Below are 27645 nucleotides of genomic sequence, written 5' to 3'. Positions count from 1 at the left end.
ACCCTTGCTAACATGTGAGGAACTGAATAAGAGTAAAATGGGCTTCTTTACGCATGTATAACCTTTAGGTGTCATCCTCCGCAGGCGAATATTACTCCATGTTTACAAAAGGTTGGTGTGGATCTGCCCCAGTTCCAGAAAACGTTAAAAAGGACTTTGACAGAGATGATCAGAAATTAATATAAAGTTATCTCTAATGTTTATAGTTTAAGCAGTTATATCATTAACAAATGTGAATGTTCACAGAAACCTAGTGAAGGTTCATAAATACTCAGTATCTGTTTCCTTCATGGAATAATTTATATTTATTTTGAATAACTTACATAGATTGAGTTTGCATAGTATCTTTTGCATATTTTCTTTGGCTTTGTGGTGTGAACTGTGCACTTAAACTCCCAAACAAAATGTCTGCAGCATCTGGGATATAAATGAAGAAGGATTATTGATTCATATTGACTTGTTGTTAACTCATACACAGTGGATTTACAGAGACTCAGCAGCCTACTGAACTCTTTGAATTCATGAAAGCACTGGACATATAACTCAGTTGGAGGACCCTTTTCCCTTGTTCCTATTTAGATTTCTAAATTTTTTATTACCAGGTGAATTACTATAGTATTGGTCACACAAGCTTCCCCCGACTGGTTTCAGCATTTAGCAGGGTGCAGGTTGAGTCCTCGGGCACAGCGTCGAACCCACATCAGGTTTGGCAGGCCCACCGCAGTTTTGGCTTCCCACTTAGAAAAAGTAATGGATTAAATGCTCCAATTAATTTCAGCACTGATAATTATTCTGATCTGCGGCAGTGACTAAGATGTATTAAAACATTCTACCCATCACTTTTTTTGCTTTTCTAATTCTGTGAAATTCGTTTGTTTTCTGCCAGACTCGCCTCTCTTATTGGCTGTAGTTACACATTACAGTTGAATCAATAACTAAATTAATTGCATTTGTATTAGTGTGCACATTAATAGCTTCATGGTAATATGTGCATTCATTATATTTTGAAACTTATTATAATCCAGCCCTATCGTTACCTTTTAAAATTCTGTTAACAAAAATCAGTTCTTTAGCACTGGATCTTCGATAGAACCGAATAATTCCCAGGCTTCTGGTGCTCTAATATTTCCTAGTACTTAATGTTGCTTTTCATCTGGAACTATTGTCCTGTTGTAGCTCTTACTTGTTTCTAAAATTTGCAAACATAATAAGTATTGTAAGGGATTTTTTGGAGGTGAAATAGAAGTGATATATAAAGATCTTAATTTTAAGATTATTTCCATCTTCTTGTTCTCAAACTGCCTCGATCCAGTGTAGCTAGGTAGCGTTAAATGGCTTACTTTATTTTTGATGCCATTGCTAGATTCATTGGTCCACACACTTAAGGGAAATATGGTAAAGGATAAACAGTCAGTTGTAAGGATCTTAAGCTAGATTGGCATTTACCATAAATTAACATAACATGGATGCTTCTGTAACTTTTGCAGGTTATACCAAAAGACTATAAAGCAATGTCGGCTCTGGACAAGGCCATCAAAAAGAATGTACTCTTTGCCCATTTAGATGACGCTGAAAGAAGGTAAGGTTAAGACTTTTTTTTAAAGTTTTACTTTGTACATACTACAGAGTAGTCCAAGTAGAAAATGTTCTTGTAGATGTGGTTTACGCGTGTTACAAATGCATTAATTCACCTGCATGGGATCTTCATTAATAATGAGAAATACTAATCATTTTAACACTGACTTTCTTATTCAAGAAAGATTTATTTCAATGAGTAATTTCACTCTCGAAAGTAAATATTTTAACATTGCCTATTTAAAAGCAGTATTTTTTTCTTCTTTAAACCTATATTGCATTAAAACGAATATTAAACTTTCAATGGTGTTTAAGAAACAGTTTTTTTAAATAAGTATTGCTGCTAGTTAGTAGCCTCATCAAAGAGTAGTCTCTCACAGTCTCCTTAAGACAGCTTGCTGTTATAAAATCTCACAATGTAATGAAATAACTGTGACCTATGTCTTGGTTTCTGCTACGTGAACTAAAAATCTCCAACTCTGGTTGTGTGCCTCTTAATTTATTGGCTATTTTTTTGCTAAACTGTTTGGCGTAGTTTTTGCTTCACAATCTGTATTCTCTCTGATGGTAGGTTTATTTCTAATGCCTTTCCTCTCATGACCAAAAAATGTCTGCTTTTCTCTGTTTCTAAGAAACTTTTTTTCAGAGGCTCTTTGCTGTTAATTCTGATATGTATATAGCAATGGATGTTCCATTACTTATCCTTGGACTATTCTCAAATGGAATGGATTTAGTGCTTTACTGAGCCCGACGCTGCTGCGGGGTAAGGATGCGGCAGTTCACTGCCAGTCTCTTAGCCCTAGTTCTTTCTTCCTTCCATGCCATTTATAGCCATGTAGGAACTGCTCAAAATTTTACTTTTGACTCTTCAGTTTCTTCTGGACAGAACTTAGGGCCTGATTTATATCTTGGTGGACGGGCTACTCCATCAGATCGGTGACGGAAATCCCATCCACTGAAATATAAATCCCATAGGATATAATGGGATTTATATTTCGGCGGATGGGATATCCGTCACCGTTGTGATGGTGTAACCTGTCCACCAAGATCTAAATCAGGCCCTTGGATTTAACCTTGAGTTTGATGTTGAGATTGCTCTCTTGTTGAGAATGTTTATACATTGAGTGCCTTGACTTTGAGAATTCAAGGACTTACAGAGGACTGCTGTGTTGGGAAGTTCCATCAAGTATCTACACCAAGAGATCTGCATTTTGAGAAGGTTTCCGTGGTGAGAGATCCTTGACTTCAGAATAACCCTTATCCAGTATTAGGGGTGTCTTTCATAGATTCACATGCCTGAATCATTCCCCGTCGTCGAGACGGGAGCCTCCGGTACATAAAAAAGTAATGTCCTATAGACATACATAGAGAAAATAGGCCTAAGGGTCTCACCTTAGTAGCCTTTCTTTGTCCTTATGCAAAAAGGACCAAACTCTCACAGTCAGCCAATCAGCTCCGACCTCCCTCTAGAACCTTCCTGGGAGGAGCCTCAGTCCCTCAGATTTTCTACCGCACGTTGTGCTAGGGAGTCTCCAGCCTGAGCTCTTCTCAGGATTCCTTATAAACTCATCTACTTCCTTTGAAAAGTGAATCTTCATTCTACAATCTTCAAGGACTACTTCAGTAACACTTTGAAGCAGTAAGTGTTTGCTTCCACTGCTTTCTTCGATGTCTGAATCCCAGAAGAAAGCCCTTTTCAGGGCCTGCTCTTCATGTGGGAAGAAAAGGCTCCATGTGGATGATAAGCATACCTTATGCTTATATTGCCTTTATCCGGACCACGTCCCTGCAGACTGCAAAATATGTAGGTCTTTCCCCAGGAAGACCGTGAGAGACAGGGAAGGCCGCCTTCTCATCTGGCTCGACAGACTCAAGGACAGAGACACTCTGGAATCTTCCGAAGGTAGTGTCTCTAAAACCTCAGCAGTCTCTCAAAAGAGGCCAAGGGTAACTTCCCCTGGCCCCTCAGACACCCCTCCTAGGAAGACAGCCAAGAAGTCTTCAGAGGCAAGATCTACGACATCTTCTGTGTCTGTTCAGGATACTCAGACTTTTAAAAAGCCTGCTCAGGCCTCTAGCAGACCTCAGAGGACTACCTCAGTGACTACCACGGTCTTGACGACGTCAGCGTTGTCTCTTTCACCGTCGACAATAACATCTCCATCATCGTCGTCGACAGGTAGGCCTATTTCCTCCATTTTACTGCTGAAATCGTCGACGACAAAGACCCTGTCGACATCGAAAACTACTCCGTCGACGAAAACTACGCCGTCGACGAAGATAACGACGACGCCGTCGACGACGAACCCACCACCGACAGCCCCGACGACGACAGCGTCGACGAGGGCATCGACGACGAAGACGTCGACGACGAAGACGTCGACGAGACCGACATCGACGACGGGCTCGCCGTCGACGAGTGCACCGACGACGCCCCGGTCGTCGACGACCAAATTGCCGTCTACGGAGATTCCGTCGACGAGGACCCTACCGTCGACGAAGGACTCCTCGTCGTCGACGATGTTAAAGACGTCGACGGAGGACTCGTCGTCGTCGTCGTCGACGAAGTTAAAGCTGCCGTCGACGGAGGACTCGTCGTCGACGAAGACACTTCCGGACACATGGAAGAAAACCAAGCTCGTGGAGGTGGCATCCCTCACGCTACCACCGTCGACGACGCCTTCGACGGCTTCCAACTCCAGTCCTGCGTTGGGCAAGTCTACTAAGCCGCATATTACGCCGGAGACCACGTCTCCAAGCAAAGTGGAGCAGCACCCACCTAACGAAATCTTCCAGAGTGAAGAATCAGAGGAGGATGACCACCTGGGCCCCGCTACTTCCATCTCGGACCTACATGTCAAGTGCCAAAGCACTGACGAGGAGGTAGAGGAATACTCCTACCAGGAACACTCCGTCCACACTAAAGTCACCACGGAGGTTACCCCCATGGTCTGCCTCCCGGCTTCTCTGGTGAACGACCTGAAATTCCTTGTACAGGATTACAAACAACGTTTCCCGGACGCTGACAGTAGGGATCAGCCACCTATCGTTCCTAACCCAGCGGCAGCCCCAAAACCGTCTCGACCTCCCCCTCAGGCCCACCATGAAAAGATTCAACCTCAGGAGGTAGTGTCGTCTGACGAGGATGAGGAGGAGGATGAATTGGAGGAAGGAGAGGTCCAGGAGGCCCACTCTTCCCAGGATGAGGAGGATGAATATGTGGCGTCCTCACCAGCATCGCCCCAACCGCGCCATGCGGACTCGCCGCCGGTAGACATAGGCGGCTTCCATAAAATTGTGGAAAGAGCGGCGAAGAGATTCCATATGACTGTCGAATCAACAGAGACTGAATGCTTCCTACACGATTTTAAGGAGCAGACTCAAAAGACGACGAAATCTATTCCAATTATAGAATTTCTATGGGAACAAGGCAAGAAGATAATGCTGACGCCCGCTTCTGTGTCTGCGGTTGTTCCGCGCTTAGACAAAAAATACAAAGCCCCACTGTCTGCAGCGGTTTGCCTAAATGGGCACCCTAAACCGGATTCAGTGGTCACACAAGCGGCCCAGAAACACTCACGCAACCCTTCCTCCCCGCTGTCCGCTCCTCCGGACAAAGAAGGAAGAAAACTGGACACGATCGGCAAAAGGTTCACCACGACTTCGGCCATGACCGTCAAGGTAGCCAACTCCATTGCCTTATTGGGGCGTTATAATCGCCAACTCTGGGAAGACATAGCCCCATATTTGTCAGACCTGCCGGACTCGGTCCATGGGGAAGTCCAGGCCCTACTAGTGGAGGGTCAATCTTCGGCTGCCGAAATAATTGACTGTGCTATCGATGCAGCCATGACTGGCTTTCGTCAACTTGCTGGAGCTGCGGTCCTACGCCGTCAAGGATGGCTTAAAGCGACGTCCTTCCGCCAGGAGGTGCAGTCCAAGGTCTTGGACATGCCCTTCGATGGCCAGCACCTCTTTGGGTCCAAAATCGATGAGGCATTGCAAACCATGAAGAAGGACACGGATACGGCAAGGGCTCTGGGTACCTTACAGTCCCGAAACCAGTCCTTTCGAGGCAACAGATCTAGAGGACAGTCCTCGTATCGAGGTTCCTATCAGAATAGGTCCTCGTACTCCTATTCTAACAAAGGTCAATACCAACACAAGCAACCTCAAGGCCGTCAATCATCCTATGGACGATCTAACTTCAGAGGCAAGGCTACAAAGAGGGGCACTGGCGGCCGCCAGTGACAAGCTACTCCAGCCAGTCCAGCCACCCTATCCATCCTTACAAATTGGAGGAAAATTGACCCATTTCCTCAACAATTGGCAACTCATAACCACGGACAAGTGGGTTCTCCAAATTATACGTTTTGGCCATTCCCTCGAATTCACCACCATCCCTCCCAGGACTCCTCCTCGCAGGCGGGCGCACAAAAACTTACGCCTGCTTCTCCAGGAAATTTCTGTAATGCTGAAGAAAGGAGCTATCGAGCGCGTTCCGGCGCCCCTGAAGGGGAAGGGCTTTTACTCCCACTTCTTTCTCGTACACCAGAAAGAGGACAAGTGGCGGCCCATTCTGGACCTCCGAGCGCTCAACGTCTTCCTACGAAGCCAATCGTTCAGGATGGTGACGATTCAAGAAATACTAGGCATTCTAGAAAAAGGGGATTTCATGACCTCCTTGGATCTCCAGGATGCCTACTACCACATTCCCATCCTCAAGTGTCACAGAAAATTCCTGAGGTTCGAGGTAGCAGGGCAACATTATCAATTCAAGGTACTACCATTCGGCCTCAAATCCGCGCCGCGGATTTTCACGAAGTGCCTTGCACCAGTGGCAGCTTTCCTGCGTCAAATGGGTCACCAGGTCTTCCCCTACCTAGACGACTGGCTGGTGAAAGCACCCTCGGAGGAAGACGCAGCCACATCCTCCAATGCCTGCACAAATCTTTTTCAGAGGCTGGGATTAACCCTCAATCTCAAGAAATCCTGTGTCGTCCCTACGACAAAAATTACGTTCCTCGGAGCAACCTTGGACACAGAGTCTGCGAGAGCCTTTCCCTCGAAAGAAAGGACAGACAAGATATTGTCCCTGGCCACGGCTGTGGCGAACAGGACAAACCTGAAGGTCAGGACCTATACATCCCTCCTGGGCATGATGTCCTCCTGTATACTCCTCGTCCCTCACTGCAGACTCAGAATGCGCCCGTTGCAGGAGGCGCTCGCGAGCCAATGGACTCAAAGTACTGGCTCTTTCGAGGACACTGTCTGGATAACACCCAAAATGACCAAGAGTCTAACCTGGTGGAGGAGTCGCAACAATCTGACCGTAGGACTGTCATTTCTCCTTCCGGCAACACCTCTGGTGATCACCACGGACGCTTCCCTGGAGGGATGGGGAGCTTTCCTTCAGGACCTTCGGAACAGCGGCAAATGGGAAACTCAGGAAAAACAGCTTCATATAAATCTTTTGGAGCTAAGAGCCGTGTACCTAGCGCTACAGGCCTTTCTACCACGCATCCGGCACTCCCCAGTGCTCGTCAAAATGGACAACACCACGACGATGCACTATCTCAACAAACAGGGAGGAACGCGTTCGCTCTCTCTATCACGCGAATCGCAGAAGATCTGGAACTGGCTAGTGCTGCAGGGAGTCGCACTCAAGGCCGCCTATGTGCCGGGCAAGGAAAATACCATCGCCGACGCCCTAAGCAGGCAACGATCACTCTCCCACGAGTGGGAACTGAGCGACAGCGCGCTGACTCACATCTTCTCTCAATGGGGAGTCCCAAGAATCGACCTGTTTGCCACCAAGGGGAACGCCAAATGCCCAAGCTACGCAAGCTGGCATCCCCAACAAGGATCGCTGGGGAATGCCTTTTCCATCGGTTGGTTCAGCGTGTTTGCTTACGCTTTTCCTCCGTTTCCCATGATCCCGAGGCTCCTCAGGAAGATGAAGGCGGAGCCCTGTACCCTGATCCTGATTGCCCCGTACTGGCCGAGACAACACTGGTTCTCGGATCTACTTCGGCTCTCTATCAAGACACCGATTCGTCTGCGACAGCACCCGAACCTCCTGACGATGTCCAAGGGGCAGGTGCAACACCCGAACCTGCCATCGCTCAGCTTATCAGCCTGGCTCCTGAGCACAGAGAGTTCGGTGGCCTAAATATCCCGCAGGACTGCAAAGATATACTGGCAAAAGCGAGAGCAGACGATACCAACAAAACCTACTCTCTCAAATGGAAAAGATTCTGCATTTGGTGTTCGGCCCAAGGCCTGCAACCGCTGTTAGTCACTCCTGAACAGCTATTGCCATACCTGCTGCACTTGGCACGATCAGGACTGGCACATGCGTCCATAAAAGTCCACCTAGCAGCGATATCAAGGTTCACCAGAACTTTCACGGGACCTTCCCTGTGGTCCAATCGACTTGTCAAACAATTCCTAAAGGGACTTTATAGATCCTTTCCGAGGCCTCGGAAAGTCCCCCTAATGTGGCATCTGAACCTAGTTCTCAACCAACTTATGAGGCATCCCTTTGAACCCATTCATCGGGCATCCATCAAACACGTCTCATGGAAAACTGCGCTCTTGCTCGCTCTGACATCGGCCAGGAGAGTGAGCGAACTTCAAGCCCTGTCCATTCAGGATCCATACCTGCAATTCAGACAGGACAGAGTGCTGTTAAGACCAAACCCAAAGTTCATACCGAAAGTGCCTTCGGACTTTCATCTCAATGAGCCAATAGTCCTTAGGTCTTTCTTTGCAAACCCTTCCACCGCAGCCGAAAGGGCACTCCATTCTTTAGACCTCAAGAGATGTCTAAAGTTCTATCTGGATAAAACCAAAGACTTCAGAAAATCTTCACAACTATTCGTGGCATACAGCAATCCAAGAATGGGCCTGCCTCTCACGAAGCAAAGCATCTCGAGATGGATTTCCTCGGCGATTGCGTTCTGTCATACCAAGGCCGGACGGCCTTTGACTGATCGTGTCACTGCACATTCCACCAGGGTGATGTCCACATCAGCAGCACTTTTCGCTGGAGTGCCGATCCTGGACATATGCAGAGCGGCGACCTGGAAGTCACCGCACACCTTCTCCAGACACTACTGCCTGGATCTCGAACTTCAGAAGGATGCAGCAGTGGGCCAGGCGGTGCTACGCCATCTCTTTCAGTGAGGTGAGCCTTCCCTCATCCCGCCATCCAGGTATGCACATTCTCTGCTATTGTGATGCTCTGCTTATGCTGTCTTTTTACATGCTATAGTACAATGTATACATTGTCTAACAGGCCTGCAGGGCACCTTTCCATCACGAATATGCATGTCTAATTGCTAGCTACTCTGATTCAGGCATGTGAATCTATGAAAGACACCCCTAATACTGGATAAGAACTGCGTTACTTACCTGTAACAGCAGTTATCCAGTATTGGTGTCTTTCATAGATTCACATGCAACCCTCCCGCCTCCCCTGGGAAGTCTCACATCCCTTTCTCACAATGTTACGCCTAACTAACTGAGTGCGTACGAAAATCTGAGGGACTGAGGCTCCTCCCAGGAAGGTTCTAGAGGGAGGTCGGAGCTGATTGGCTGACTGTGAGAGTTTGGTCCTTTTTGCATAAGGACAAAGAAAGGCTACTAAGGTGAGACCCTTAGGCCTATTTTCTCTATGTATGTCTATAGGACATTACTTTTTTATGTACCGGAGGCTCCCGTCTCGACGACGGGGAATGATTCAGGCATGTGAATCTATGAAAGACACCAATACTGGATAACTGCTGTTACAGGTAAGTAACGCAGTTCTTACCTTAAAAGACTGGTCTGTAGTGACACTGATTTAATATGCTTAGGTCTCAGCTTACATAATGAAATACATTACAAACGCAAGATAGTGCGCTCGGCCACCAATAAAACAAAGGCATAGGATCAGCAGTTGGCTTTCTCAAATCAGAATGGATTATTGACTCAGATTTTTTGTAAAAGCCCTATTTAGGTCCTGAACTATCAGATTGTCATTTCCATAAACTACACTAAAACCTTTTGTTGTACTAAATAAACTTCTTTGTCCCCAGATATCAGGTAATAAAGCAGATACTTAAAATATCGACTACATTAGTACCCTTTAATGCTTCACTTCCCTCAAACCTAAAAGCTTCTAACCATATTTTATGCTACCAATCCCTTAATCCCACCAACCCCTTACCACGCCTTATCGCTACCCTTCCCTGAACCCTCAAAACCCCTTACTACACCTTTGCACACCATTATCTGAACCCTAAAACCCCATACTATCCCTTAATGCTGCTGTTCCATGAACTCTTAAAAACATTTAACCACCCCTTAATGCTTCTGTTCCCTGAACCCTAAAAACCCTTCCTATCTCTTAAAGCTACCATTCCCTGAACCCTAAAACACCTTACTATTCCTAAACGCTCTCCTTCCCTGGCCCTAAAACCACTTACTCTGAAACTCAAAAGCCCTTGCTTCCTCTTATTGTTACCCTTCCATGAAAACCCATTCTACTTTTTCAGTAGATGCTTTTTATGACTCAGCTTTTTTTCGGTCTACTTTTTCCACAGTCGTTTAATTGCAAACCCCCCTAAAATGCCTACACCACACCTGTGAATTGGAGCACTATTCTCGGCATACATGGCTCAGTGTATCTGGGCTACTATTATTACTCAGGCTGGAGCCTCACTCCAAGCACTCTCAGGGGCAGCCTGTGATATCTGTTGGAGCTCTGACTTTTCAGTGGAGAGCCTCGCCCACACAATCTTAGAGAAGTTGCCACTGATGCATACATCTAGAAGGCCTCAAATTCTACACTACCTGACATTCACAACATGGTAACAGAGGTCTCACCTTAAAATACCAACTTTTCTCAAAGTGGAGTTTTTTTCCTCCATTTACCAGAAGGATTCAGATGTTATTCTTAAGTTTGAACCCTCGTCTTTAGAATAACGTAGATAATGATGTTTTTGGAGTGAAATTTATTGTTGCTATTTTAATATCCATGGGAAAATGTGTTTAAAATTGCTTTCTTTTTATGTTTAGATTATTTCCCTTGCTGAATGGAAGTTAATTTTAACCAAAATGAATCGAGGATTGTTGTCAATTTACTTTTAAGAGTATTTTTGATTTGTGATAATTATTTGATTAACATATGAACAAATATAAGATGTTGTATTCCAAATTTAAAAGTATACAATATCCTGTTTAAAGCGGAATTGAGTTCCTTTTTCTGCTTGTGTGCTTCTGAAATAGGAGGTAATATCAACACTGATAGCAGAACGATGGGCTTGCGCTTCCGGATATCAAAGGATACTACTGGGTGGTCCACTTGATAAACATTAATACCTAGATCTTTGCTCTCCAGGACCACTCAACCTTTAGGCTTGAAGTCACACCTACACTACCTCTACGGAGGGAAGGGATCCCAAAGAATGCCGCCGACAACACTGGTTTCCCTGCCGGCCTGGTGCAGGGTCACACAGGCACTCGTATAAGCACAGAAAGTCACCAGGGAACCGCCCCTCTAGAAGGGGACATGGCTGAAAGAGGTGGCAAATGTTCGGGGATTTGAGGCCTGGGACACTATAGGCATCTTCACTGTGGGACATATCCTCGAGAATGGAGATATAATGCCCTTCTCCTTGGCTCAACAGGAATACCACATAGACCTGACCTAATTTCTAAAGTATATGCAATTGCGTCATGCTTGGCAGGCTCTGGGGCAGAAGGGGACAGAGATTCTGGAATACGCCGCTCTTGAGGGGCGGATACTAATGGAATAGTTGGGAAAAGCTGCAGTCTCACATAAAGGACAATCAATAATAAAGTGCCAGATACCATGGGCCAGCTTAGAGAGAGATGGAGGCAAGATGTGGGCGATTTAAAAGACCTAGACTGGAAGGCGTCATCAGTGCACCCACAAGCAGTGGCCATTAAGTCATGCCTATGTTTGAAACAATTCAAAATATTTCATAGGGTCTATTATGACCACCAAAGGTTGTACAACATGGGGAGGGTGTCCACACTGAACTGTTTGCCTGCGCTGAGGCCATAGGGTCTTTTATATATACACGGGAGTGCCCCCATATACAGGCTTACTGGAGTATGATCGTCCAGGAACTCTCAGACATGCTGGAAGTTTCGCTCCCGCTTGACCCGAGGTACGTTCTGTTGGAGATCTCAAATGATGTTGGTGTCCTGCCTTTCAAGCTCTTCTGTAGTGCCTTGGGCCTTGTGGTGGCGAAATGAGATGTGGCTCTGTCTTGGGGAGCGTTGGAGGTACCTTCAATAAACAAATGGAGACAGGGATGCACCTCTATATGGCAGGGGAGAAAGTGACCTAGTGCAGCAGAGGTTGTCCCCGTATGTTTTACAAGATCTAGGGGTGGTAGAGAACGTACTATGGGCTGGGGTCTGAAGAAGGTAGTCCTGGCCCGATTGCCTGTTAGACATGTACAACTTAAGGCATGTAAAGCCATGCCTTCTTTGTACTATTCTATACATATTACATGTCTTGGTGTCTCAAGATTTGCAATGTACAGACTAATGTGATTCTATGCACTTTCAGTATGTATTCGTGGACAATTATGCACATTGCACGTGACTGTATTACTTTCTTTGGTTTAAGCACATACAGAAAAACATATTTAAAAAGAAAAACACTGATAACCAGATATCTTGGTGCATTTCTGCGGTCATAATCTTTACAGTCAATAAGGTATCCTAGCCTCTTGTGTCTAATTCCAGAATTCCATGTAGATCAAACCTTATATGCAGGGACCCCTGTTGGACTGTCAGTGGCGGATGAGTGGGTGTGTGGGCTTAAATAATTAATTTAAGGAAGGAAACATAAAGTGATGTGTTCCAGATCATGAGTACATAAAAGGAGAAGGCCTCCCTTCTGTTCTTTCGTTTTGACAATTATCTGTGTCCAGTCTGATAATGTCCTGACTTCTGGTGTGGCTCTACACTCCAGTTGGGTTTTCTATGGGGCAGGTGTAGAGAGGGGTTGTTTCTGGTAGCTTTTCCAGTAATGCAGCTGATCTTGAGCATGATGCGAGCATTGAGGAGGAGGCAATGCAGTTCCCTACGGGTTAGGGTGATGTGGTCGATTTTCTTTAAGACCTTGATTATGCACGCTGTATTGTGTAGGTTGCTCTTCAAGGGTGTCAGTGTAAAAGAGTTCATTGAGCAAAACATTGCAATCAGCCAAATGGAACTAGACCAAAGTTTATGCAGTCTGAAGTTGAATTGGGATGGCAGGGTGTTTCACATTTTTAAAGAGAAAACATGGATGCCGTCTTAGTTTACTTTATGTTGTTCTCTTTAGAGGAGAGGTCTGTGTACTGTGTTGAGGTAAATCCAAGGTGTTTTGCACTGTTTGTCAGCTGGAGAGTGAACCTATCTAGATTTATTTCAGATAGCCAGGCTTAAATACATGGTTGCTGTAGGTTGTTTGCAAAAGAATTATGTCTTTGCCTAGTTGAGGTTTGGTAGGTTCTTAATATGCAGTTCTGGATTAATTGAACAGTGTGTTTAAGTCACCGAATGTCTTGAGCTGTGGAGATTTTAGGATATAGTCGTGTGTTGTCATAACATTAATTTAGATGTTTTTGACTGTAAGTAAGGTACACGGGGATTTCATGTACAAGTTTAAGATTATGGGGGCTACGTTGTATCCCTGGGGTTCTAAGCAGGCAAGTTTAGAGGTGAGTCAGTGCAGAACATGTCAGAGAAACCTGTCTTCCAAGGTGTAAATCAGTGCTTGATCGAACTGTGTCGAAGGCATAGAGTTCAAGCAGGATCTTGAGGCGGGGTCATTTTTATCATTAATAAAGGAGGGTCACATTGACTACCTGGGGGATAGCTGTCTCTGTGCTACAGAATGGTCTCAAGACAGGTTTGTAGTCCTTTAATAGGTTATTGTTGTTGATCTGATTCTGTAGTTGGTTGGAAACCGCTTTCTCAGTAGTTTTACAGGTAAAGGGTAGGTGGGTGATAGGGTTGTAGTTGGCGAAATTGTCTGGGCCCAGAGTACTTTTCTTCAGTATGGGGAGCATATGTTCTGTTTTTAAATAATTGGGAAGGTTCCTTGGATGGGGGGTGAAGTTGACAGTGTTTAAGAGGGGTAACGGAGTCACCATGAAGAGATTGCACCACGAGTGATGTAAGGATGTCTTCGTTGTTGAAGGTGGGTTCAGGATGCTTTTGAGTTCAGAAAACAAAAGAAGATTCAGGATAGTCCATTTGGGGATGGAGTGATAGTGTTTGGAGGCAGAGTGGATGGATTTCTGGATTGTGCTGCTTTTTTTTTCTTCCCGTAGTTTTATATAGCGCAAACTTGACCCTAAAGGGACCAGGGCGCTTTACATGAGCATCAGTTATGTTACACAAGGACACATTCAGTTTTGTTAGGCACGGCTTCTCAGTGAAGAAGTGAGATTGATGGTGCTGCACTTGACTAATTGTATGAACGGGGAGTCTGATGGAGCTTTGAGGCAGAGTGCTGTGCTTTTGTCTCTTTGTTGATGGTTGACTTGTAGAATGTGACTCTGGTTATGGAAACAAGAGATCTCCATGCCGCTCACAGTGATTCCAGTTACGTGTTGCGATCAAGGACATGGACCATCTTTATTTATTTTCTTGTCTGCATATGGTGCTCTTGTTCTCGGATAGGTCTGATATGTCAGGATAGGAAGGCTTTTGATTTCATGGCTAATGCTGTCAATGTTATGTTGCATTCTAAATGATTGTCAAAGATAATGTTGTTTGCTTCCAGTGGTGTATTAACATATAATGTGAGCTGTTGGGACTTTGAGGGTGACAGGTTCTTCTTGGAGTTGTGGGAAACTCTTTGAAGGGCCACGTGTTTGAGTCACAAGGTTTGTTGAATCTCTGAGGAATGTGGTGTGGCTGCTGAACAGCGGCAGATGTGATGAGGTCGTAGATTTCTTTGGTGAAGTGCTTGTTGGGTCCATAGGACTACTCTGTTAGAGTGAAGTAATCTGTCTAACATGCTGAGAGTGGGAAATTGAAGTAGAGGATTTTGAATTACTTCTGCTTTGTTGAATTGGTTATTGTAGAAGGTTGCGTAAACTCAACAGATGTCAGTGAGTCCTTCTGTTTTGCTTGGACAGTCTCTGATTTGAATACTGTAGCCATTGGGGATGAAGATGTTGAGAATGTGCAAGAGGTAGGATAGAGCTATATTTCTGTGGTGAAAAGTGAATGTAGGCTGTGCTGTCTAATAAGTACAGGGATTTCAGGAGCGCATTTCTGAGCATGTGTTAGAGGCTTAGTACAGCTGCTGTTATGTGCATGCTTGGGAGCCGGATGTAGATGTAGTTCCTGGTGTTTGTTGTGCGGGTGTAAGGAATTTGTGTGCTTGTTCTGGGTTTGATTGTGATTTTTGGGGTGTGTGTGTTTGGGACACATGGCATGGATGGCTTTCCTGGTGGTTATAGGTTCTGGACTTAGCCCCTAACAGGGCAGAAGAGGTAAAAACAGGATATGTAATTGTTGTTCGCCCATTCTGTTGATACCACTGCTACGTGTGTCTCTGGGTACCACCATGATATATTGCACAGTGTTTCTATTCTAAATGTGTTGTTCAGTATGAATACATATGCACTTCTGCCAAACTATCCTTAGTCTTGGGGTTATTAACATACAAAGCCTCTTCATCCTGGGTTTACTAAGCCACCAAAGTGCACTGTATCCTAGGGAAACTAACCTACCACATTGATCTTTCTCTTGTCGATTCTAAGCCACTATGGCATGCTGTTTTACAGGAGCACTTTGACAAACTAACTAAATGCACTGCGGCCTAGACTACACATAGATGCACTGTGATGCACCTCACTGCACTTGAGGGGCACTTACCTACATGGCTGCATTACTCCCTTAGGACAGTAATCGAGGTTGTATGGCATTACAACGCGGGCTTTTACCCCGCCTGCCATTACAAGGCGGGGATTACAAGCTGGAGGACGCTGGATAGTGGAATAGTTTAATTTTCTATTCCAACTTGCATCTTGGGGCAGTGCATTGTGGTGATACCTAGATATGACTTTGCAAAATATAATTTAAGGCCTCAACGCAGTGCACGTGTCCTGTTCTTCTTTTGGAGACACTAATCCGATGTGAGGCACCCTAGGTGCACTCAACCATGACATGCTTTTCATTGTTAGGCCATCTTCCCTCCACATAGCATCTGCTAGACACAGCAGCGCACTATGGGCCATTGCACTTTATTTTACGGTCACTACCTCAATGCTGATCTACGGACACATTAGATCACCACACATCAATGCATCTTAGGGTTACTAACTCTCCATACTCCATTGCATTCTGTTGACAATATCCAACCAGACAGGATTCTAAACTATGGACACATGCTCACTTTACTGCACTCCATCCTAGCGACACTAGCCCACCACACAGCAGTGCATTTTAGTGTTATTCACTGATCTCATTGCAACACATCCTAGGAGTACTTATGCTAAACTCAAGGAACACTCACTCAACAGAAGATTAAAAAAAACATGCTACATCCGAGGAACACTAGCAAACTGTACAGCTGTGATCTTAGATACAGTAAGGTACCACACTGATGCGCACTCTAGGGACTCTAAAGAGCCACAGCCTTGTGCATCTGTGGGAAACCTCACCACACTGCACTGCATCGTAGGCGCATTTGTTTGCTGCCATGTTGTTTCTTCCTAGCTTGTCACTTTCACAGAGGGATAAACCAGAAACTTGTGAAAGGGGAGCAGCCAGGAACCTTTCCACCTGAAAGAACCTTCACAACGTTTGCTTCCTTTTCTTGAAGTGCTGATAAGGGTTTTCTTTACATTTAAAGTTTATGAATGAACTGTTGTCATCTGTGTCCAGAAGGTACCCAACCTCCGCACTGCCTCCTCAGCCAGCTTATACACCAGTCAAGAAGAAGCATATCACTGAAATAAGGCCCTTATGTACCAAGCAATTTTAATGTAGTATAGCTAAAATCGGAGCCAATGCCACCGCAAAATGGCATTTGTAAACGTTAACAAATCGCAGTTTGGGTTTGTGAGTAATACCTGGAAGGGGATCTCTTCAGTTATGTATTAATGTTTTGCGTCTGAAATCCAGTTGTAAAATAATATTTTACTACCACGTCAAAGGAGGTGGTAACCCTCGCAAAGGGAAGGGATCCCAAAGCACCCCTTCCCCTTTGTGAACGTTACCATATAAACATGTTTAATGAGCAGGCAGTGGTCCCAGGTACTCAAAAAGAGCTGTAAAACGTTTCATTTTTTCTTAAACGCATCCCATTTTCTTTTAGAAAAGCAGGCCGCATTAAAAAATAGTTGGTTTATTTATAGGGAATCAACAACATAGTGGTCCGCTGGCCCCAGCAAACCACCATAACTGTGACTAACCAACCGTAGTGGGTCGCAATTTGTGACCTACCTCATGCATAGTAATGAGGTAGGTGTAATCGACACCCACTAAGATTCAACATTTTGTTAATCAATTAGTACATAGCTTGATTCGCAAAGTACCACTGCTTTCGGTAGACTGTGTGCAAATTGCAACCACTTCTACCAAATCCATCATAATACATTCCAAATAAGAAATTGGTAATTGTTGCAATTTACCTTTTCTTGTTTGAAATATTAGACCATTGCGGTTATGAAAAATCCCAGATTTCTTTTTTTTTTTTCATTTTTCAAACTACTAGGTAGGCCTTTTAAATGTAAATTTATACCACATATCTTAAATAATCCCTGTGCAGTTTAAAAGTAACAAGGTTAAGTAATAAAACAAAAATTGGTTTAGGTTAGTTCTGTTACGGCACAATTTTTTTATATATGCATTTATTTATTTATTTTCCTCCCGGCACAGAGGACATCAGCACACAGAGACTAGTACTAGGTGTTATCGTAATCATATTAGAGGTCTCCAAGATGATGTGAACACAAGAGAAAGCATGTCCATGTAGGACATGTAAGAAAACTGATATATTGCAAAATCATAACCTTGATAACCTAGCGCTTAGTAAGCTCTCTGTCCTGTTATGTTAATGCTGACTTTGCATTGCAAATGAAGTCTGTTTTCTTGCCCAGGGCTAACAATGATCCATGCTACAGCAATGCGTCTGTGTTCATAGTGAAAGCTGATGATCATTTTCTGTTTCTGTGGCCATGTGATATCTGGCAGACTTGTCTGAAAAAGGACCAGTCGAGACTGGAACGTGTTACATTTTGCCATCTTTAATGAACTAAAGCTTTACCTGAGATGACTCTGTGTTGATGTCATACATTCCTCTGTGCTGGTATGAACTGTGGATGATAAAATGGTACTGGATTCCTGTGTCAGCACCAAGCACTGGCTCACAAAGCAGGCACAAACTGAATGAATAGAATAGCGTTAACTAGGTGTAACTGTGTACTCATAGTCGAGGTTTGTTATTGAAAATACATTTGTTGTTCTGTCTATAGCTTTGGATGCATCTTCACAAGATTCTGCACGTGCTTGACATTTTAGCATTAAAGAAAAAAACGGCGGTGGGGGCGGGGGTGAAGTCAAAATGCAGTGTCTTCCATTATAGTTCCCATATAAAATGTTGCTCTCCAATGAATATATGATGATACAACGAATTCCGTTGCAACGCATGCCTTTACCACGCATGCGTTACAACGGAATTCGTTTACCACGGATAAACTTTTCCTCGAATAATTGCGTGGTGACGTCATACGTCGTTAAGAGAAAACGGCATTTTTTCCGATTTCTCTTTAACGACGCTGACGCCGACGTGACTTATGGTGAGTTGTTTTATTTGGGGGGGAGACCCCCCCCAAGCCCCCCTTTTTTTCTTTTTACCTTTACCACATATGCCTTTACTACAAACATCGTAGTAAAGGTATGCGTGGTAAAGGCATTAGTGGTAACCACGCATGCGTTGTACTGCATGCGTGGTTAAAGATTTCGGGGAAACGGCTTCGTTGTAAAGGCCGTTTCCCCTCTCGAATACAGCAAAACTGCTGAATGGATTTACACCAGACTTGGCATAAAAGTAGAACTTTACCCACAAAGGGAACTCTTTCTGGTTTGATGAAAATCCATTCATTCGTTTTGAGATGTAAGCATTTGAAATAGGGGTTTACTTTTGAGATATCACGGCTATTAAAATTGTAGAAATCAATCAATTACATTTGAATTTTTCAAGAAATGTGATTGTCTGATGAAGGGCTTGAATTTAATTTTTCCTCAATCTTGTCATTTGTGGATTCAGGCAACTTTGGGAATTCCACATGCTCTAAACATTTTTCAGAAGATGGGGTGGCCTGATGATTATTTGTAAGCTACCGGTGCAGTAGATATGAACATAGGGACATTCTGAAATTGCTAGAAAGTAGTTAAAAATTTGTTTTCATAATAATAAATGATTGAATTGCCAGAAATTTGCGAGCATGTGGGTGCTGTTTTGTATTCAGAAAATTGGCATCGTTTTTTCGTAATTTTGGGTTTAAAAAAAATGTGATTTTAAGAAGATTCACAGATTTTATTTAGGAAGGGGTATCTAGCCATCTAGACAGTGGTTGGGCGCAGGCCCTAGTAAAATATACGAGTTGATTTGTCCATGAGCTTGCTTCAGAATAGGTACATGGCAGCTGAATGCAATGCATAATTCTAAAAAAAAAAATGATTTAAAGGTTAGTTCTAGTTCAGTGAATAAAAACCTAAACACAAATGGAAATTCATGCCTTATGGTATGCGACACACACAACATCTCATGCCTCACCCCTCGGCCATGCTTATTATATGTACATATAGACAGGAGCCTGCCTGTCTGAGAGTTGGCCAGTTTTTCTGAATTTTAAATTTGGCCAACTCCCCATTTTTGGGTGGATGATTAATTTTGGACAGATTATGTAGTTTGTGCTAGGATAGACTGTGGGGCAGTGCATACATATTTTTTGTGCGCTCGGCTTTAAATGCTCCTTCTACATTTTCATTTCAATATCTCTTTTTGAAATACCAGCAAAAACTTTTTTCATGAAAATGTAACTTGCTTTAAACTTCACGATTTTATAATTTGAATGCAAATAGTTAAAAAAAAATAAGGTAGATCTTTGTTTCGTATCTGTATTTCTTTCTAAACCTTAAAAAAATGAATAAACTGCACTGTACACAATTGGAAATCAGAATTAGACATCACTTTAATGTTTAAAAGTTTGAAAAGTTTGAAAAGAATCCTTGCAAGCAATAACAGTAATTAGGGCCTTGTATTACAAGTTGCTTGCTAAATACTTTGACCTGCACCACATTACAAATAGTGAAGTAACAGCTGTATGCGTTGTCCTTGGAGGAAAAAGTAGCAGTTGCTGAAAATTTGCCTAACAAAGATAGTCATTGAATGAAATAAAGCAGCTGGAAGAGACTGACGCACTATGTGCTCCCAGCTGTTCAACACAGTTATTCAAACTCACAGAAACAATCCTTTACCTCAATGGCGTCTTTAATAACATGCAAGTTTATGTCGATGCTTTCTTACATGCTTTCATTAGAAATCATTGTAAAGTACCATATGTTGGTACTTTTTTTTTAATTAACCTTAGTGCTCTTTGATACATTTTAGGAGGTGTTTTTTGCCTACAGATCATCGCCTCCAGGTCTCTATGCCAAGTAGGGACCTAGAGTTTTGTAGAAAATGCTGAATGAAGTGCTGATAGGATGACTGTTGACTAGCCTTCTCACGCTCAGTGCTGCCACTGCACCAATGGCACTGACTAAAATGAAATTCTTTGACCACTTACTGGTAAGCCTATTAAACCGATTTCATGTATCTTGTCCCAGTCCTTACTGAGGTATTTGTACCTCCTAAGCAGGCACTCTCTTTCCAGGTATGACTAAAAATGTTTTTTGTTTTTGGGTCTTCTACTTGAGGCAGCCACCTCCCACCCCAGACTGAGCACTATCCCCAGAGACCACCCCCACCCCCGCTCCTGTATAGAGTACAAAAGACCCCAAGGAGATGCTTTCCATTGACATTGGCAGGGGAGAAACGATGTATAGATTGCTTGGAGGTAGATGGAATCAGAGTTATGGGATTATGCGTAAATATTGAAAGTATTACTAGCCCTTCTGCTACCTCCTCACCGTCCTTAGTGAACAGAACCTCTTAATCGGGTAACACAGTAGGGAGCACATTAACACCAAACATTGACCGCTGCTAGAACCCACCTGCAGCTGATAGTGGGAGACGAAGGTGGAAGGGACTGTCCAAGTGGTAGCAGCAACAGTTTCCTGAATAGAAGCTCCCATTGCCTCAGCCACAAAATAAACATTCCCCCTAGAAGAAGGTCCACCACGAATGCCAACATGCAAAGCCAAGTCAGCATTATCCTAGTACATGGAAATGACTGGGAAAATCCAATGGCGCAAGTTGGACATGGATTGTTTAAAAACACGCTGACATGGACCAAAATTGACCGACTGTGACACAGGTGCATCTCAGCTGTGCACTCCAGATAGACAGAGAATGTTCTACAAACAATGAGGAAATGAAGACAGACCTCCTGAGAAGTGGAAGGGTGTGGGGGAAAAAACAGGCAAGACAATGTCTTGCGTGTAGTGGAATGTTGGGTATAAACCAGGGCCTTGCCAAATTACAAGACAATCTGAAAAAATACGGAGGTAGAGTACTGTAATGACAGAGGACTCCCATTTGCTCAAAGTGTGAGCTAAAGTCATGGGAAACCCCTTTCTGTTTCAATAAACAGCTGATGAAGAATGGAAAACCACCCCGTATTCCAACAGAACGGGACTACCTGTATTACTATAACGGTATGAATCCAAGCCAGGAATAGGAGAGTGAGGCAGAAGGGTGGCCTTGGTTACAGAAGTGTCATCGTCGTGGAGACAGAAATGCATCAACTCCTCTCACACCATACTTCAGAAGGTGACTGCAGAATCCGCACAGCAAGACAGTCTCCCTCATGACAGAGAGGTCCAGATAAGATGCTCGAACCACTGATTCAAGAGTGCAGAGATCTCATGGCATAGACAAACCTTAGGCAGAGGGAAACACCCAGCAGAGGGGGTTTGACACCCTATTGTCTACCCCCAGATTTAGACATCTGTCAGGGAAAGAAGATGCCTCTTTTCCCAAGATCAGGTTTGCATGTTCAGTGAAGCAATAGACTTGGGCTTTGTTCCCTGATGCCAGTCATAAAGGCTTTGAATAACATTTTGTCTGTGCAGAGTGACCCTGCAGAGACGGGGAAACGTGTGGATGGCCCGTAAAATGGCTGAAGACTCCTTCCAGTTGGATTATTTGTCTAGATCAGTGACATTGCTCAGAGAGGATACAAGGTTCGACCTCAAAGGCAAGAGAACTGGTACCCCCGTCGGGCAAGATGTTACCCTAAAACAAGAGCATTGTAATGTGTTTTCAGGGGACAAAGTAATGGGAGGATTGCTTGGAAGGCTGGGTGGATCCCAATACTACGGAATGTGACAGGAGACCATCCGCAGATGCAGCGTCGCCCAAGGAGTTACGACGATTGAAACAGACTGAAAGAAAGCAGAAGCCAGCACCTAAAGGTAGGCCGAAAGCAAACAACGAAGGTTAGACCAAGAGCAGGCAGACACTCACCATGTTGCCCTGGACTGGCAGATAGGCATGAGCTGGGCCTAGCTCTAGTGCAGCAGGCTTCATAGATGAGACTAGAGTATAAGAGCCACAGCATCGGGTATACATACAGCACCCAGATCTGCCCCGGAGGAGGGGCCACTAAATGGGTGAGCCGCTTTGGAATGAGAGGTGATTTGGACAAGTTTACAAAGAATCCATGATGACTGAGCACTTTGCATACCCGAGAAGTGACATTCTGCATGAGGTATACCAAACCTCTGTGGATCATCCAGTCTTCCATGCATCAATGGACAGAGATCACCTGCCTGTGGAGAAGGCCCATAAATGAACTCTGACTTGGTGAAGACACAGGGCAGATTTAAGGCTGAAGAATAGGACCCAAAGTGACGGTGTAGCTCCACCACACCTACTGGAACACCTTAACCCAGCTTGCGCGTTGTTTGCTACCACATTACATATGCAGAAAGCACCACAAAACGTACAGGTAGTGTAAAACAAAATAAAGGAAGGACATTGTATTCAATTAGAAATCTTCCCATTTACTTCAATTGTTGGTGGCGATTATAGTTATTCTCCAGCCAAGACGAGTTTCCTGGTTGTATGGCTTAGATTTTGAAGACTCAACTATTGCATTTATCTCAATTTAGTTGAGTATCTAATGCCTTAAAGCGGTCCACAGATCACATCCCCGATTATGAAGACTGTACCACTGCATCCTGCTCCAAATACTTTGCTTACTAAGTAGAGGTTCTGTGGGGTTCCCGAACTGAATCAGCCTGACCTCCATGATAAGCTGTTCAGCAGTTCCCTACTCAGATCCCCGCGTAGCCATCAGCATAGTGCCATGTGACTGGGGCAGCCCTCAGGCCTCCAGGGGTCTCACAAAATGTGGTCAGAAGAGACAAAGCCTTGGGCTTCATCCTGGACACTAGAGGGTTGTCTGAAGAACCTGTAAGCTGAGGAAGAGCTCTCCGGGACGAGTCTGTGGATATTGTTTCACCCCAGAGATAGCTTTGGAGTGGAGAAGCGTGGCTCAGTGGTTAGAGGCGGCAGACCCGGAAGCTGAGATTGACCGTGGACCAGGGTTCGATTCCCCGCCTCAGCGGGTCTCGGGCTCAAAATTCCACGGACTCGACAATTCTCGCTCCGGTGCCTACTCGACTCACGGGGTCACACTCTGCGACTCTGGGCAATAGCTTGCTCAATCTCCACTACGGCCCCTCGCGGCGGGATGCCTGGCTTTCACCTTGTGGACACCCTGCCAGGGGTTTCTCACAGGGGAATACCAGGACGGGTTCCCTAAGCAAGCGCTTAGATACCGTGTCGGTGATTTGCGCTATATAAATACATGTACATTTACATTTACATTTACTTTGCTGTCAGATGCCTGGAACTAGTCCTCTGTAACCGGAAGAATCTCTCTCCTGGCTTGGAACTACATAATTCTGAGTCCCCTGAATAATCCCATGGTGGACAAAAATTAATTAAATAAATCGTCAAACTATTTCCCTTTCTAATCTTGTGTGTGGGTTGACATTCTGGTTTGGCTTCTGTGTCTTTATCTGAATCTTTTCTGAATCATTTTGTCCACCATAAGCGTGGAAGGGTATACTCAGACATGAGTCCCTTGCTCACTGCTCCATCAGGATTCAAGCAAGCCGGGCCGACGCCGCCTGAAATGGCAGAAACCGGTCCCCGGAAGCTTGTCTCCTTTCTGGTGAAGAATTGGCTTGGTAGTTTGGTCTGCCCTGTTCCCATGCTGCACTGGGCCAGGGACAGACTAATTAGCATATAGCCAGGTTCTGAGCTGGGATGGGGCAGTGAGCTAAATAACGGTGATGGATCAAGCCCTGATCTTTGGACTGGGTAAGAGTGGTCTGCTTAATTCAGACACTCTGTTCATCACCACCCCCTTTTCTGAATCATTTTGTCCACCATAAGCGTGGAAGGGTATACTCAGACATGAGTCCCTTGCTCACTGCTCCATCAGGATTCAAGCAAGCCGGGCCGACGACGCCTGAAATGGCAGAAACCGTTCCCCGGAAGCTTGTTTCCTTTCTGGTGAAGAATTGGCTTGGTAGTTTGGTCTGCCCTGTTCCCATGATGCACTGGGCCAGGGACAGACTAATTCGCATATAGCCAGGTTCTGAGCTGGGATGGGGCAGTGAGCTAAATAACGGTGATGGATCAAGCCCTGTTCTTTGGACTGGGTAAGAGTGGTCTGCTTAATTCAGACACTCTGTTCATCACCACCCCCTTTTCTGAATCATTTTGTCCACCATAAGCGTGGAAGGGTATACTCAGACATGAGTCCCTTGCTCACTGCTCCATCAGGATTCAAGCAAGCCGGGCCGACGACGCCTGAAATGGCAGAAACCGGTCCCCGGAAGCTTGTCTCCTTTCTGGTGAAGAATTGGCTTGGTAGTTTGGTCTGCCCTGTTCCCATGATGCACTGGGCCAGGGACAGACTAATTTGCATATAGCCAGGTTCTGAGCTGGGATGGGGCAGTGAGCTAAATAACGGTGATGGATCAAGCCCTGATCTTTGGACTGGGTAAGAGTGGTCTGCTTAATTCAGACACTCTGTTCATCACCACCCCCTTTTCTGAATCATTTTGTCCACCATAAGCGTGGAAGGGTATACTCAGACATGAGTCCCTTGCTCACTGCTCCATCAGGATTCAAGCAAGCCGGGCCGACGACGCCTGAAATGGCAGAAACCGGTCCCCGGAAGCTTGTCTCCTTTCTGGTGAAGAATTGGCTTGGTAGTTTGGTCTGCCCTGTTCCCATGATGCACTGGGCCAGGGACAGACTAATTTGCATATAGCCAGGTTCTGGGCTGGGATGGGGCAGTGAGCTAAATAACGGTGATGGATCAAGCCCTGATCTTTGGACTGGGTAAGAGTGGTCTGCTTAATTCAGACACTCTGTTCATCACCACCCCCTTTTCTGAATCATTTTGTCCACCATAAGCGTGGAAGGGTATACTCAGACATGAGTTCCTTGCTCACTGCTCCATCAGGATTCAAGCAAGCCGGGCCGACGACGCCTGAAATGGCAGAAACCAGTTCCCGGAAGCTTGTCTCCTTTCTGGTGAAGAATTGGCTTGGTAGTTTGGTCTGCCCTGTTCCCATGATGCACTGGGCCAGGGACAGACTAATTTGCATATAGCCAGGTTCTGAGCTGGGATGGGGCAGTGAGCTAAATAACGGTGATGGAACAAGCCCTGATCTTTGGACTGGGTAAGAGTGGTCTGCTTAATTCAGACACTCTGTTCATCACCACCCCCTTTTCTGAATCAAATAATGTCTATGGCCGAGGCCTAGGATTGTTCAACATTATCATGGCGACAGGTATATTATATGTTCTTCAGCAGGGCTTTAAGTGTGATGAAAAACAGGGGGACTCTTAAAGCGACGTGACCTCTGTAATTAAGGGCGTGGCTGAGACACCGAAGCTAAAAGCCTGTGCTTAGCAGAGTGTGCCCCCCCATTGGTATTTTGCTGCTTCTGTCACTGCATCCAGATATATAATACAGCTAGTAACGGTATACCTACAACAAACCAGCACTATTGGCTTTGCCAATGGATGTTAGTTGCATAATATAAATAAGCAACAAACATGGCTTCCTCAGAGCAAATTGAAAATGCTTCCGTTCTGAAATGATGAGACTGTGAAAGCACTATAACCAGTCTTTTTGAAGTTACATCAAAGACAGTGACAAGTGTGGACTGCTGCAGAGTTAAAATTTTATTTCACCATGAAGTTGAGGGCAAAAATGGAGAGCCCTATAGGGAACCCATCTCAGCACCTGCTTTTTAGAACTACACCGGCAGGACCCGGCCTACTTAAAGCCTTTCTTCAGCAGAACGAGACTGTGTGGGGAAAGCAAACAACTTCCATTGCTGCCCTTGTGCTACCCCCTCCGTGTAGCGTTGATGCTGACTAACATTATTCGCTATACAAAAGCCTAATGAATTGGCATTGGATGTTCCTGTTTTTAATTGAGTTTGTTCCACAGCCCGGCGATGCCTATTAGTCTGGCAAGGAAGTCTATGAGAATCCCAGAGATGTTGGAACTTGCCTACCCGGGAGAAGACATCTATTATTGCACAACCTGCTATTTCACACGCATCTCTTTGCTAAGAAGCTCATGAAGGTGGATGTCGCTGCATCTCCCACTAGAGGGCACTGTGTTCAAGGCTAAGCACGGAGTTTCGATGTACTTCATATAAACCGCTTACACTTGTGTGAAAACCTGCGTGTTCATGTCTGCACGAGACAAGTATACATCATTTACAAGTAGCGACTGAATACACAACGCGCTTCCGGTTAATTTGGAGAAACAGAAGAACACAAACATAAAAAGAAGAGGATAAAGTCTGTGTATTCTGATGTATGTACTGTTAGGTAATATTCTGATGCATGCACGTCCTTTGCATCACGGGGCTGATCCTCACGGGGCTCCTGCCAGTTCGAGCAAGAAGTGTCCCCACCTGCTGAGCTATTCTCGCCTCTTTTTCGAGATAAGGAAATATACATGCTGGAATGGGCAGTTTCTCCGCGCCCTGTGTTGGCATCACAGTAGCATGGGGGTCGGTGGTTATAATCTCGAAAGGATGTGCATGATCAACTAATATGTTACATTCAGTGCTGAGAGCCGCTAATGGACGGGACCTCTTGCAGTCTGGGCATTGCCTCATGTCTCGGTCTCCGAGAGCCTCTTACAGGACTCACTGTAACTCCCACACACTCGCCACACGCAGGTTCAAGTCTCCTGGAAGCGTGCCCCGCGCAGAAAAGGGCAGCGAGACAGCCTTTCTCCTGAAGAAGTGAAGGTGTCTCAGCCCTGAGCTGCGCCCGTCTGAGGCTTCCCTGGCGCTCGAGCGTGCACGCGCAGCGCTGTCTCGGTTAGCCCTCCTCTTCAGATCTATCGCCGTGACCCGGGAGACGTACTGAGACACCCATTGAACCAGCATCTGTTCTAGTACACTCTCTACCCAGCTCTGCTCTGCCAGTGCGCATCGTGCCTGGCCTCGAGCACCGCCTGCCTCAGCCTTGCGCTGCAGAAGCCCTCAGGGTGCAGCCCTGGGACCCACTGACTGACAGCGCTGCCAGTTCACCTCCCCACTGACCTGCGCCTCCTCCGCTTCTGGGAGCCATGCGCAGGTCAGCATTGGATCTCGGCAGCCCCTGCATCGACTCAGTGGAGGTGTAGTATGACAACCACAGCTCTGTCACTGCTCCTCAGTCCTGCCTTGCAGTAGGACCGGCAGTTCTGTGACTTTGACTCACAGATGAAGGTTCATTTATCACCCCCCCCCCCCGCTTCCCCGGTACCTCTTCCTACGCGACCTCTTCCAGGACTGCCTGCTGTGTCCAGTACTGAATACTGTTCTTGTAAT

The 27645-nt window shown here is 45.2% G+C and overlaps 1 protein-coding gene across 2 annotated transcripts in view; it reads left to right on the top strand.

Annotated features, from left to right (window-relative positions):
- PRKAR1B (protein kinase cAMP-dependent type I regulatory subunit beta) overlaps positions 1–27645 on the top strand; it is a 561069-nt gene that overhangs the window by 204083 nt on the left and 329341 nt on the right. For both annotated transcript variants that reach the window (XM_078664907.1, XM_078664906.1), the window contains one exon: positions 1488–1579. In XM_078664907.1, coding sequence (XP_078521033.1) covers positions 1488–1579 — 92 coding nt within the window. The remainder of the gene's footprint in view (positions 1–1487; positions 1580–27645) is intronic.

Source organism: Lissotriton helveticus, chromosome 10 (genome assembly GCF_964261635.1).
Source record: "Lissotriton helveticus chromosome 10, aLisHel1.1, whole genome shotgun sequence".
Taxonomy (NCBI): domain Eukaryota; kingdom Metazoa; phylum Chordata; class Amphibia; order Caudata; family Salamandridae; genus Lissotriton; species Lissotriton helveticus.
The sequence above is the reverse complement of the archived record's forward strand: the minus strand, read 5'-3'. Positions and strand labels throughout refer to the sequence as shown.